Source organism: Carassius carassius, chromosome 4 (assembly GCF_963082965.1).
Source record: "Carassius carassius chromosome 4, fCarCar2.1, whole genome shotgun sequence".
NCBI lineage: Eukaryota > Metazoa > Chordata > Actinopteri > Cypriniformes > Cyprinidae > Carassius > Carassius carassius.
In genome coordinates, this window is record NC_081758.1 from 9013082 (window position 1) to 9026262 (window position 13181).

The following is a 13181-nucleotide window of genomic DNA, read 5'->3' on the forward strand; positions in this document are numbered from 1 at the left end:
GGGATAATGGGTCCAGCACTGTCTAATTTACATTTGTATAATTAAGTACATAGAGTATGTGTGCTTTATGATTGTAAATTGGGGATTTATAGGGTTTAATTAACAATTTAACTGATTTGCTTTGATGTAGATGTTCATTTTTATCTTCTATAATAAAGGTTTTTGTTTTGTTTTGTTTTTCAATGTGGTTGTCAGTTGTCATTTCCCTATGAGATGTAGAAACAAGTTTTCAGATGTCACATGCTGAGCTGTATAAAACCACAGTTTTCAGATATGACATGTGTTGGCTATATCAAGCACTGATCTATAATATAGATCAGTGATATCAAGTTATTTTCTCAAAAACAAAACGTGGTTTTTAAGTGCAATTACAGCCTGAACACATTTATGAAATAGTAAAAAAAATAGAATGTAAATGTAAAGTAGATACAAAAAAACTATTTAAAAAGAGAAACAAACATAAAAAAATACTGCTTCATTGAAATACACGTTTTTACGCTAGTGAAACAACAATATAGTGAAAGTAATTATATACATATTCGATCATATAAATGCTTATAAACAAACGTGAAGCACACGTTTACATTTTTTTAATGTTTAACATTATTTATGTAAATTACATATAATGTGTTGAAACTCCGTTTCTCAACGTGATCCTGATTCCTGACCATAAGTTGCTGGGTTTTAACGTGATCTATGCTTGTCAAATAAGCGCAAACTGAACGATCCCACCCCCGAGGAGTGCTGCCTGTACACGGTGGTAAGGCCACAGTTTCCGTATGTTACTCAGTTTCTCTGAGTTATAATACAAACCCGAGCTTAGGGAATTTTACTAGATTGGGTAAGTAGATTAAGTATTTCTATCAACTTCTGAATTATAATAGAAACCTGAGCTTCGGGAATTTTAGTAGGTTTGGTAAACAGATTAACGTTAAGTATTTTTTTTTTCAACCTCGCCGAATGTTGTTGTTCCGTCCGCTGTTTTCAGCCATATTAAACTGTTCGGACCCTGCCTTGGGTAGGAGAAAGTAAGAAGTTGTAAATTTTAACTGAATACAGTGTAAAATGTAATTCATGTGCGAGATCAAGTTGCCGTTATATATTTTTAATTAACGTTATATCAGAATAAAAACGTACTGTTTGCACATTAAGCTAACGAAAAGACTCGCGATCTACCATGAACTACCAGCCTGGAGACAGTGGTTCTGTTGCATGCTTCGTCGTTTGCTTAGTTTGCGTATTTCTTCCATTTTTGGTCTGGCCGAAAATGCTTTGAGGGTTTTAAAGCTCTTTTGCTGCTCCTAAAAATAACTTTGCTTATGGTTGTTTTGGGCTACAGATTCCTAAAGATCTTATGGCACAATTTTGAATTGTTAACGTTAATTAAATATTGGTGTCTTTGTTCGTTAGGTCTTAAATATATATTTTTTACTATTATATATTTTTTTTAATATTAGAATCATTTCACTTTCTATACTGTTTTACAGTTTTATTTTTACTCTTAGTTCAAAAGCTTGTCCGGGTGCTTTCTGTTTTGTTTTACAAACATCATGGTTTCAGGTGGAGATGAGGTCAGGTGGAGATGATTTTAGATGTGGTTCCATTATATAGTAAGTTAGAGTAGTGCCATGCTACATTAATATGAATACTATCCGATAGATCACTGTAACGAAATTACTTGTGATTAACAATTAATCAGTGCAATTTATTCCACAGGAGAAAAAAATAATAATAATTGTATGCCTCTGTCAAAAATTTGAAAACTTCCTTCAAACTTCCTCTTTGAGACAGAGCGCATTTAGGCCACGCCCACACCGGGGCGGATAAACGAGCTTTTAGAACACAAAAGTAGAGCTGCGCAACGTGTCATATAACTTTGAGAACTGCGCCCACTAGGAGGAAATGTAATTGGTGACAGGAAAGATTCATTATTTGTAACCATATCAAACGATTGTCGCCACCCTTTGTGAATCTGAGAGGAGATATATTTAGAAACTACATTTTATTAGTCTGTGTCCCTTTTTCTGACCTTCTTTTCATTTGAGAAATGATAAAAATGAACGGCCTAACGTGAAATACCCCGACATCTACAACTATTTGTGTCCTAAATGCTCGTTTCTGGGGGGTGTGGACAGCTTATAAAAACGTAGTTCTGAGTTTTTTAGCTGTTTACTGTACACCTTGTCACACAGTAGCTTTTATGCATTGCTCCATCTATATATATATATATATATATATATATATATATATATGTATATGTGTTTGTGTGTGTGTGTGTGTGTGTTATGATGCGTTGCACTCATTCTCCATTGCAGGGTTCTCCAATCTTATTTCATTCGGGAGTTACTTTTTAAAAATGAAAGCGGCTGAGAGCTACCAATGTTATACAGTACTTAAATCTCTTAATGTATCAATCCAAGCTGGTATATACGCCGTTGTTAAAATGTGATGAAAATATTAAAGAAGTACTGATACACACACTGAAAAGTTTTATGACAAAAGCCAACAAATAAAATTTGCAGCACAATGCACTTTTAAGTTGCCTAAACAGTGAAATAAAACATTTTAAAAATCTAACTAACAAAAAATATTGATAACATGTTATCTATTGACGTACTACATTTAAATAAAGTTTAGACAATTTTTAAAAATACAATTATAAACATATCAGCCTTTACATTTTTAATAAAATGAGTCAGAATTAAAAAAAAAAAAAACTAATAATAATAATTTTATCTGCTCCATAAACAGTTCTACATAAGCTAATGTGCATTCTAAAAATCTCAACACTTCTGATAACAAGGTAGGCTATTTTCATCGTCCGGTTAAGATTTACAACAAAACTCTTGTCTGATTTTGCATTGGTGTGAGCAAAAATATGGCAGACTGAATTCATTTGTAAATCCAGTTTGACAGCAGAGGGCGCTTATGAACTGCTGAACAGAGCTGTTTCCACGGTAACCTCTTAAAAAAAAAACCTGCTCTGTGCTTCTAAACACTGCTTTATTATGCATTACACAGAGGGAAGATGTAAAGCAAAGGCAACTGAGACTTTTCTGAAGACATTCAGTTTCCTATCATGCATTCACACAAATAATGAAATCATATATTATGTATAATTATAATTAAACCTGTATTTGACCCCCAAATACAGTAAAACTGCACATTTTAGAGTGGTCTTTTATTGTGGACACGCCTAAGGCACACCTGTGAAATAATCATGCTGTCTAATCAGCACCTTGATATGCCCAACACCTGTGAGGTGGATGGATTATCTTGGCAAAGGAGAAGTGCTCACTGACACAGATTTAGACAGATTTGTGAACAATATTTGAGAGAAATAGGCCTTTTGTGTACATAGAAAAAGTCTTAGATCTTTAAGTTCAGCTCATGAAAAATGGAGCCAAAACAAAAATGTTGCATTTATAATTTTGTTAGGTGTATATCAAAATTATTTAACTTGAATTTAATATTTGTTTTCCTTCTAATAAAATTTTCCATATCCATTTGTATTCATATTGTAATTACATGACATATGGATCATAGAATTGTTTTTATTGTATGTATTTATTTATTTATTGACCAAATATCACAAGTATATCAGTATCTAAACCAAATTTAACACACTTTTAGCTGGATATATACCATGTAAAATTAAATGTAACCGTTTTTACTTTATTTAAACAGTATATTTCACAAAAACGCCAAGCTTTATTCAAAAGTATATTTCTAAATGCATAGGTCCACAATAAACTTTTATGAAATATAAAAAATATGTAGAAATATATTTATTAGTACAAATATAAAAATATATGTAGAAATATGTTTATTAGTACAATTAAGAATCAGTGTCTTCTAAGTTGATGATACACGTGCAACATTTTTTAACAATTGTTCCAAGGCAGTGTTTTTGAGCAATGTTGCTGGGGCACATTCCCATTGAGAATGGGCAACATATTTGGTCTGGATACTTTAAACAGACATGGTCCCTGTGTCTCAACTGTTTGCCCTTTGATGACAGCATTGCTCAGAAAGTTGCCCCGTGTATCATCACCTCTAGAAACATGCTGTCTTTAACATATATTGCTTCAGAAATATCACTACCACAAGCTCTTGAAATGTATAACCTGTTGGGTGGGGTATGGCATCAAATATGACCGCATACTATTTTGGCGTAACTGGGAACCCAATTTAATTCAAGAATTTAGCATCCAGGAAGTTAATAAATCTATTTATCTCATTTAGAAATGGTTCCACTCTGAAATATATCACAATACTGAAGTAAAGTCGGTCACAACTTCTGATTCATGACTTTAAAATGGAGAGACTGGAGCTATGTTCAGGTCCTATATATTGGATAGACTTAATTCAATCATATTAAATAAGTTTAATATATGTCTCAGTATATTATTTTAATAAATATAATAGAAATGACCTTAGGTTTTTGTAATGTGCATATGTATAATACATCCATGTGCATTTATATAAATATAAAGATATAATTAATTTCATTTAAACTTTTTTTTTTAATATAAAAAAAAAACATACTTTGATTATATTAGATGTCTTATATCTCAAACTATAATCATGTTTCATTCCAACTGTTGCATCTCGCACACTTTAAACCCGCATATAGCTGCATACAAACCTCACTAGGGACTATTTCCTCTAATACCTGTCTTTAATTTATTCCAGTTTCTTGAAATGCTGGGGTGATATATTATGGCTGGTGGTTAAATTACCCTTAAAAAGTTATTGAAAATTTTAATCACTATTGTCTAGGAAAGAAGTTGTCAGCAAAATCAGAATTTATATTTACTGGTTGGTTTAGTTGTTGTTGTTTGTTTGTTTGTGAAGGTTTCACTTAACTCAGTACCTCTTAATTACTGAGATTTAGCTCTTATCTAGCCACAGTTTTTCCTGCAAGATATAAAAAATAGCTTGGTGCTAATTTTTCTTTCCTATTTTTGTCAGGTCATAGTGAAGTAAAGAAAATGGAGAACAGACGTTTATTGCAGAATATTCGCAAACCACCCAAACTCAGCACACCTGTTCTAAGTACTCACAATTAATCTGTTATTGTGTTTGTGTGTGTAATATGTTGACATGATGATTCATTAAATTATGACAAAAGTATGGTTAAAAACCATTTTAATTGTCTCTAATTAATGTTTCACAGTAATCTCCAAACTCATCATGACTGCTCTGCCAATTGCACAAGTATCAATTGGTATGTGTTCTTATTTTATCAGGTCTTTATAAACCTAAGTTAATTTTGGGTATATAAACAAGTCCCTTCTTCGTCACAGGTGCAATATATCTGCATGAATGTCAAAAGGAGCCCTATATCCCCATTTATCTGCTTGTGTCAGGTGTGTTTGCGCTGGTGCTAGGTCTGCTCTCCTGCCTGCCTTGCACCCAAGAGCCAGAAGATGGCACTCAATCTCTTCTGAGCAGTCTCTGCACTGCCTGGAATTCACTGGTGTCACTCTTCCTCTTCTGCTGGTTCATCGCTGGTAAGATATAATCAGGGTTTGCAAAATGTACCAGCCTGACCGGAAAATGACTGTCCTGCCCAATAGGCTATCTTAAATGCAGGGCTCCTACGAGTCTTTAAATTCTTCAGTTTAGTTTTATCCAATTTAGGGCCATGAAAAGTCTTAAATGCTTTAAATGGTGTAAGAAAATTCTTAATTATAATTTCAAAAGAACAGATCAAGAATTGCGATATGGATTAATTTGACGACTGAAGTTCAAAAGGCTGATTTCACAGCATACATGCTCACGTTTAATAATTAAATCATAGCATAAAGGCATGTACACAGAATAGGATGGGGGGGTCAACTTCAAAAGGCTGATTTCACTGCATAAATATTAGCGCTGCACGTTTCCAAGTCTCGCCAGGTGTGGGTGTTTTTGTTTGAATGAATCTCTGAAGGTAAAAGTTTCGACATAATTTTCATTTTTATCTTTCCTATAAACCGTGATAAAGTAGCGTTTATAAGTGCAGTGCTTATTTGTGTACAGCCATTAAATGGGAAACCCCTATTGCAGCACTGAACATTATCAGATACTGAGCCATTGCAAAAACGCCTCGTGGTTGCCATGGCAGCCATTTTACTTCCTGCCATTACCAAATTCTGTGTTTTGTATCTCCTGAACCAAACATGATAACCGAGAAAAGGGGATGTCTAACCCTATATATATATATTTTTTTTTTATGGTCAATAATTTCAAATACAACAACATAAACTGTTGAGGGGAACGGTTAATTGTGAATTCAGTGATATTGTCAGAAGAAGTACAATGAAATCGCAGTATCTGAGAAGATGCAGAATGAAATTTCAAGCATATTTCCTGTAAACTTTATTTACAATCACTCTCTGGGGCCAGAGTTGTCTATCATGCTAGTGTCCACAAGTGCCAGGCATTTATTTTAGTTGATACTTCTCAGTGCAGCCTTTCTTCTTGATGAACGGTTACTCTACTGTCAACACTCTATCTGACACTGTAGGCGAATTCCAAACAGCTTTTTTTGTGCCCCGTAAGGCCACTTCGGGAAGGGGATGCCATTTGTAGGGATGTTCCAAATGAAAGTGAACAACTGAGAACACTTCCAGAAGTCCGTTAGCGAAGGGGAACATGCAATGGTCACTTCACAGAAGTGATTTCCGTTTGTGATCATGTTATCTTCAGTTAGGAGATCTTGCAATGTTTTTTAAAGCAAAATGGGGTTGATTTCGACATCACAAACTAACGTAAATAGAATAGGCTAATTAAATTGTCTTTTAATGCAAGACAAAATATTTTTCATCAGTGAGAGAAATATGATTAAAGGCAGTAAGGTAATCAAGTTTTAGCTAATTTTGTTTGAAAAATGTTAATACTAAATAAGACAATTATACAATACTTGGGAAAAAAAATAAGAAGAAATATTTATTTGCAACAACTGATGGAGTGCTGAATGTGTTTTCAAGGTAACATTAGGTCAGTCATTCCCTTTGCCAAGGAAGTTCCAAACACTTTTACAAAACAATAATGCCTTGCAACCTTTATAGAAAGCACTTCAAGGGCTCTGTGGACATCTTGATAATTAGCACACAATTAACACCGCAAAAGCCTATAGCACGCGAATGGCTCATATCGAAACTACTGCAGGACAGTTTGACACTTAAGTGCAGTAATCAAACAATACAAATATCAAAAGCTTCTAATTAGCCATAATATGGACTATTGTAGATGCTGTGATACTGTGCTACTTAGATACAGTAATTTCCTTCTCATGCCACTGATTTCACCATTAACTATTCAACTGAAACATTTATGTTGTTGCATCATTGTAATCCTTGACCATCAGAATATAAGTAAGTTCTCTTTCATTGTCTCCCTTAGGAGAAATTTGTTATAGGCAACCGGGAGAGCAGATCAAAACACACATTCACACACACACACACACACACACAAAAAAAATAATAATAATACACCATTCCAAAATTTATATAATTCCCACACAATCCTAATAATACAGTACACTATAATACACGTACACTAACCCACACAACAATTTCAATAACTTATTCAATAATTTGACAGATAATGGAATTAGAGAAAATTTGTATCTATTCAGCTTACAGATTGGAACCCCATAATTGATAAAGGAAATAGTTAGATAAAGATGTAGAATGATTTACGGAAATTAATTACAGAACACAGGTAATGATTCGTATGTTAGATCAGGACATGACACAAATATTCTCTTTTCTCCCAACATGTTATGGTAACTTAGGACTCCTTTAAGGTAACTCACCATCATTGCACCTTTTAACATAATTGTGTGCATTTTTGTCAGCTGAAGATGCTCAGCGTATGTGTTAAATTGAATGCGCAGACTTTCAAACTTCATTTGACCATCAACTTTGTCCATTCTCTGTGCTATTTATCGCTAGAAGATATGACCGATAGCACGGTCATTATACTTGTTTCAATTTGCAGATATCTCATAATAATACATAATCACATGAGCGATTGTCGGTGAGTGTCCTCTTTTTCTTTTTCCATTGTGAAACAACAGCCCGGGCCAGTGTTTGCCACCACGTGGACAAACTAATTAGAGCAAAACCAATTCGAGGCGTGTGTGTAAATCTTACTCCAAGGACGGATGAAGATGATTGGGTGGCTGGATTAGGCCCACGGGCCACCAATTGAATAGCCCTGTGTTAGCTGTTTAAGCTGGAGATGGCATGGGGGGGAAACTGTTTTTATGCCTAGATGTTCTAGTGCACAGAGATCTGTAGCGTCTGCCTGAGGGGAGAAGTGCAAACAGGTTGTGTCTGGGGTAAGAGGGGTCTTTGATGTCACCTGCCTGTTTCTTCACCCTGGAGTTACAAGTCCTGAAGACCGGGCAGGTGCTCACCAATTATACACTCAGCTATCCTAACAGTCCATTGCAGTCTTCTTAAATATGGTTTGCTGGCTGACCCAAACTAGACAGTTATAGAAGAGCACAGAACAGACTCAATAATAGCAAAGTAAAACTGTGTCATCTGTGCCTGTGCCAGGTTGAATTTTTTCAACTGGTGAAGAAAGTACAACCTCTGCTGGGCCTTTTTCTCAATGGAGTCAATGTGAATATCCCATTTCAGTTCCCGAGAGATGGTTGTAAACCAGGAACCTGAATGACTCCACTGTAGCCACAGTGCTGTCAATGATGGTGAATTGGGGGAGAGCAGGGGGGTTTCTCCTGAAGTCCACGATCATCTCCACTGTTTTGCGTGTGTTCAACTCCAGGTCGTTGTGACTGTACCAGACAGCCAGCTGCTCAACCTCTTGTCAATAAGCAGGCTGGTGTCCTCTGCAAACTTCAGGAGTTGACAGAGGGGTCTTTAGAGTGTAGTCATTTGTGTAGAGGGAGAATAGCAGTGGGGAGAGAACAAAGCCTTGAGGAACTCCGGTGCTGATGGTGCGGGTGTTGGATGTGAGTTTTCCCAGCCTCACTAGCTGCTGCCACCAGGAACCTGGTGATCCACTGACAGATGGAGGTGGGCGCAGAGAGCTGTGTGTTTATTCTGAAGGGTGTCCTGGATGATGGTGTTGAAAGTGGAGCTGAAGTCCACAAAAAAGACCCTTGCTTAAGTCCCTGGTTTGTCCAGATGTTGGAAGATGTAGTGCAATCCCATATTGACTGCATCATCCACAGACCTGTTTGCTTGGTAAGCAAACTGCATGGGGTCCAACAAGGGTCCAGTAATGTCCTTCAAGTAGGCAAACACCTGTCTCTCAATGACATGACCATAGATGTTAAAGCAACAGGTCTGAAGTCATTAAGCCCTGTGTTTTTTTGGTTTCTTGGGTAAAGGGATGATAGTGGAGCATTTGAAGCAGGAGGGGACTTCACACAGCTCCTGTGATCTGTAGAAGATCATTGTGAAGATGGATGATAGCTGGACAGCACAGGTTTTGAGGCATGCTGGAGGGTCGCCGTATGGAACTTTGGTTTTCCTTATCTCCTGCTTTTAGAAACTAGATTTTAGTTTCTGCCTGTAGGCTGGTAGAAGATGAACTAAACAGTGATCAGAGAATCCCAGCACTGCTTGGGGGACAGAGTGGTATGCATCCTTTAAAACAGTGTAGCAGTGGTCCAGTATATTGCTGTCTCTGGTGGGGCATGTGATGTTCTGTCTATATTTAGGCAGTTCACGGGTTAGCTTTATTAAAATCACAGAGAATGATAATGAAAGAGTCCGGATAATGTTGTTCTGTCTGTGTGATCTTATCAGCCAACAGTTATAGTGTGGTGCTCAAATGCATGTCAGGAGGAAAGTTCACGTTTACCAGAATAAATGATGACAATTCCCTCACTGAATAAAAAGGCTTACAGTTAATGAAGAAAGCTTTCAAATTTGGGCAGCACATCTTCTTTAAAACTGTCACATCTTTACACCTGCATTCATTGATATAAAAACCTAATCCACCGCCTCTTGTTTTCCCCGATGACTCTGTGACGTGGTCTGCTCTAAACAGCTGGAAGCCCGTTAGATGTAACTGCTTTCTGGGATGACTCCGTTCTCCCAAGTTTCCATGAAGCAGAGCGCATTGGAGTTTAAAAAGTCCTTTTCTGTGCGTGTGAGGAGTTGTTGTTTGTCTGATTTATTTGCTAGGGAGCTGAGATTGGCCAGATGAATGCTCGGCAGCGGCATCCTAAATCTATGCTGTCAGAATTTAAGAGCATGCGGGCACTCTTGCTTCGCCTGGAATACTTGTATAGGAACGCAGCTCCTCTGACTAAAATGTCCAGTAAAACATCTGAATGTTCAAATGTAGGCAGAAAGTTATTTGGTGTGCTATTTCTAGGGTTGGGTATCAAAACCTGGTGCCAATTTGGCACTGGTACCTATGGAACCAGTATGAACCGAACCAAATTAGAATGCAGATTTCGGTGCCTCATTTCGGTGCCTCTTAAATGCCTGATTGATCAACTGAAAACTTTGTCACTGACGGAAAAAGTCGACTAATGTGCCTTTTGTATTTAAATCTTTATTACAAGCAACCCCACGGGTCTTAAGGAACTTCTTTTTACTGCCTCCATAAAAGTGCACATATTATGTTGCCTTGTTTATCTAAAGGTGCTCTTTTTATTGTTTTAAACCTGGCCAAAAAGGCAAATGTTGACTGTGAAACACACGCTTTAATTGTATACATTTATTGTGAGATTACTGCATTACCGTGTCAATCCATGTTCATTTTTACCATGAACAATGCACTGTCACTTTAATTCAGTGCGTGCAGCAATAGACTCAGTACATAAACGAACGCTGCACTGCTGTAGACGGACCGCTCCTGGAACGCACTGACAGACCGCAGCTGCGTGCAGTGTGAATGCTGTAATCCATTAACATGGGTGCTAAAAAAAATGAAAACGAAACCGCCGTTAGGTATTTTCACCCCAAAGAAAGGTGTTCGGCCAGTTATTTATATCTTTGGCTGTAATGTGTCAGTAGAAAATATGTTAAAATTAAAGCTAATAATTTTAATAATAATTTAGTGAGAATTTTGGTGTGGAGCACCGTCTGTTATCAGACTGCTTGTGCATTCAAAAATCTCACTAGATTATTATTAAAATTAATGGCAAAATGAATGTTTGGACATGTAAACTGATATTTCATAATGACATACTACTGCAAAAGATATAAATAACTGGATTAAAATCTTTTTTGGGATGAAAATACTAATGTGTCTAAGACTTTTGCACAGTACTGTACTTTACAAACGACATTGTTGTTACTTTATAAAGAATGACCATACAATCATTCACAGAACTGATTAAAGACTGTGACAGACAGCACTCATTTTAACGAAATATCAGAGTGATTGACAGAGATACAGTAGAAACATAATGTGTGGTTTTGTATTAAACAATGATCCAAATCATGAAATAAATGTATTAGCCTTAGAGTAAGGGAAGCACAACTTGGGAAATGAGAGCATCCAAGGAGTGTGTGAAACCATGGATTTGTTTTAAATATTTATAATGTTCTTTAAATGTTATCCATAGCTTTTTGTGGCTCTTTTTTTTTGAGTATCGGTTCAGGCACCGGTACCATTTTAAAAGTATCGATATGGCACCGGTATCGTAAAAAACCCAAGCAATTTACCAGGCGTTTGTTCCTAGTAAATCTGATCGGGAAAAAATATTGCTTAAGACAGGACAAACAAACCAAAAGATTACAAATACCAAGGACCAACAAACCATGGCTGCCATCTGTGGTATATAAGATATGACACAAAATATGTAATTTGGTAATGGCCAGAAGGCAAATGTCTGATTCAGAAGATATGACACAAAATACATAATTTTAGTAATAGGTAAAATGGCTTCCATGGCAACCAAAAGGTTTTTGATGGCTCCATTTCTGAAAATGTTCAGGGCTCCTGTGATAAGTGGGGCGGGGCTGAGAGCCGTGGGAATTGAGCAAGGCCTGTTTGACTGATCTTCATTAAACAGTTTAAAAAGTACAGTACTATTAATTTACAGGTTAATTTTTTTCAGTAAATAATTTTCACTCATAAAGTGCTTTCAAGTGCTTTTTAAAGTGCTTCATAATGCCTTCTTCATCCCTCTCTCCCCTGCAGGTAATTTTTGGATCTACTCTATTTACCAGCCTGATTACAACCCTGGGATAAATTATTGCAATAAGACATTGTACCTTTTTGCTTTCTGGACCACCACATTGGTCTATATATTACTGGGCATCACCTTCCTAGGGGGTTGCTGTATGTTCTTATGCTTGTGTTTGTGTGGAAGGAGTGGAAATGTGGATGATGTATAATTGGCAAGGCCAGCAGTCAACACTGATATTACTAATAATAACAATGTTGTGCACTTTAGTAGGGCTGTTTATTCTTCATTTTGCTCTTATTTGATGTAGTGCAACTTACTAGGTCAGTTATGAGCTTGCACTATTGATGAGTGGGATTAAAATGTTAAGTAACTCTATAAATTCCTGTGTGTAAATGTATCTGTATTGTTGAGCACCAGAGACATTAAAGACACAAGTTTATTAAGTGGACTAGTTTAATGTCTTTATAATGGCATGTGTCAGATTATGCCTTAGAGAATATTGTTTAATGCGAAAAGACAAAAAAGATTAATAAATTCATATAAAGTACGTTACCCATCATACAGTTTGTTCATTTATGTATTGGTAATTATTACACTGTTCTTTGTCTGGAGTACTTGATTTTGATTGGTGCAATTTGCACTCATTTTAGTAAATGATTGCTAAAATGTATAAATGACCATTTATGTCAACTGGCAATTGGTTTTCTCAATAGCTGTGCTGGTTTCATATATTTTCTCACATAATTAAATAATTGCTTCTTAAATCAATAATTCATGTCCATCTTCCTAAAAAGCAGGATAAAATACAGACAGCTGCTTAATGTCAGAATAAACTTCAATAGGGTGATCAGGTCCCCCAAAAAGAAAAAGTTAATTCGGGGTGTTCAATTTTTATTTAAAATATTTGTTAAATGCTTTATTTTATTTATTTATTTTATATTTAACATCTTGAAATTATTATTATTCTAGTTTTAAACTTTTATCCGAATGAAACTGATTTACTCCCAATTAGTTACTTTATGTGTACAGTAGATCAATAGATCAATCGTTGTTTTTCCCCAAA

General features: G+C 36.0%; 1 protein-coding gene across 2 annotated transcripts; it reads left to right on the plus strand.

The window, feature by feature from the left end:
* The first annotated feature begins 689 nt into the window (after nt 1-689).
* LOC132133226 (transmembrane protein 272-like) lies at nt 690-12561 on the plus strand. Of its 2 annotated transcripts, none has more exons than XM_059546011.1 (5): nt 690-841; nt 4975-5058; nt 5180-5230; nt 5310-5516; nt 12130-12561. In XM_059546011.1, exons 2-5 carry the CDS (start codon nt 4995-4997, stop codon nt 12324-12326), a joined length of 519 nt encoding a protein of 172 aa, XP_059401994.1. In that variant the 5' UTR covers nt 690-841; nt 4975-4994; the 3' UTR covers nt 12327-12561. The 2 variants fall into 2 exon arrangements, with proteins under 2 accessions (XP_059401994.1, XP_059402003.1); XM_059546020.1 differs by having other exon boundaries at nt 691-760.
* Nucleotides 12562-13181: the final 620 nt, after the last annotated feature.

Coding starts and splice junctions, on each gene's coding strand:
- LOC132133226 (XM_059546011.1), top strand. CDS start 4,995: ATGGAGAACAGACGTTTATTGCAGAATATTCGCAAACCACCCAAACTC. Junction 5,231..5,309: donor AATTGCACAAGTATCAATTG/GTATGTGTTCTT, acceptor TCTTCGTCACAG/GTGCAATATATCTGCATGAA. Junction 5,517..12,129: donor CTTCTGCTGGTTCATCGCTG/GTAAGATATAAT, acceptor TCTCCCCTGCAG/GTAATTTTTGGATCTACTCT.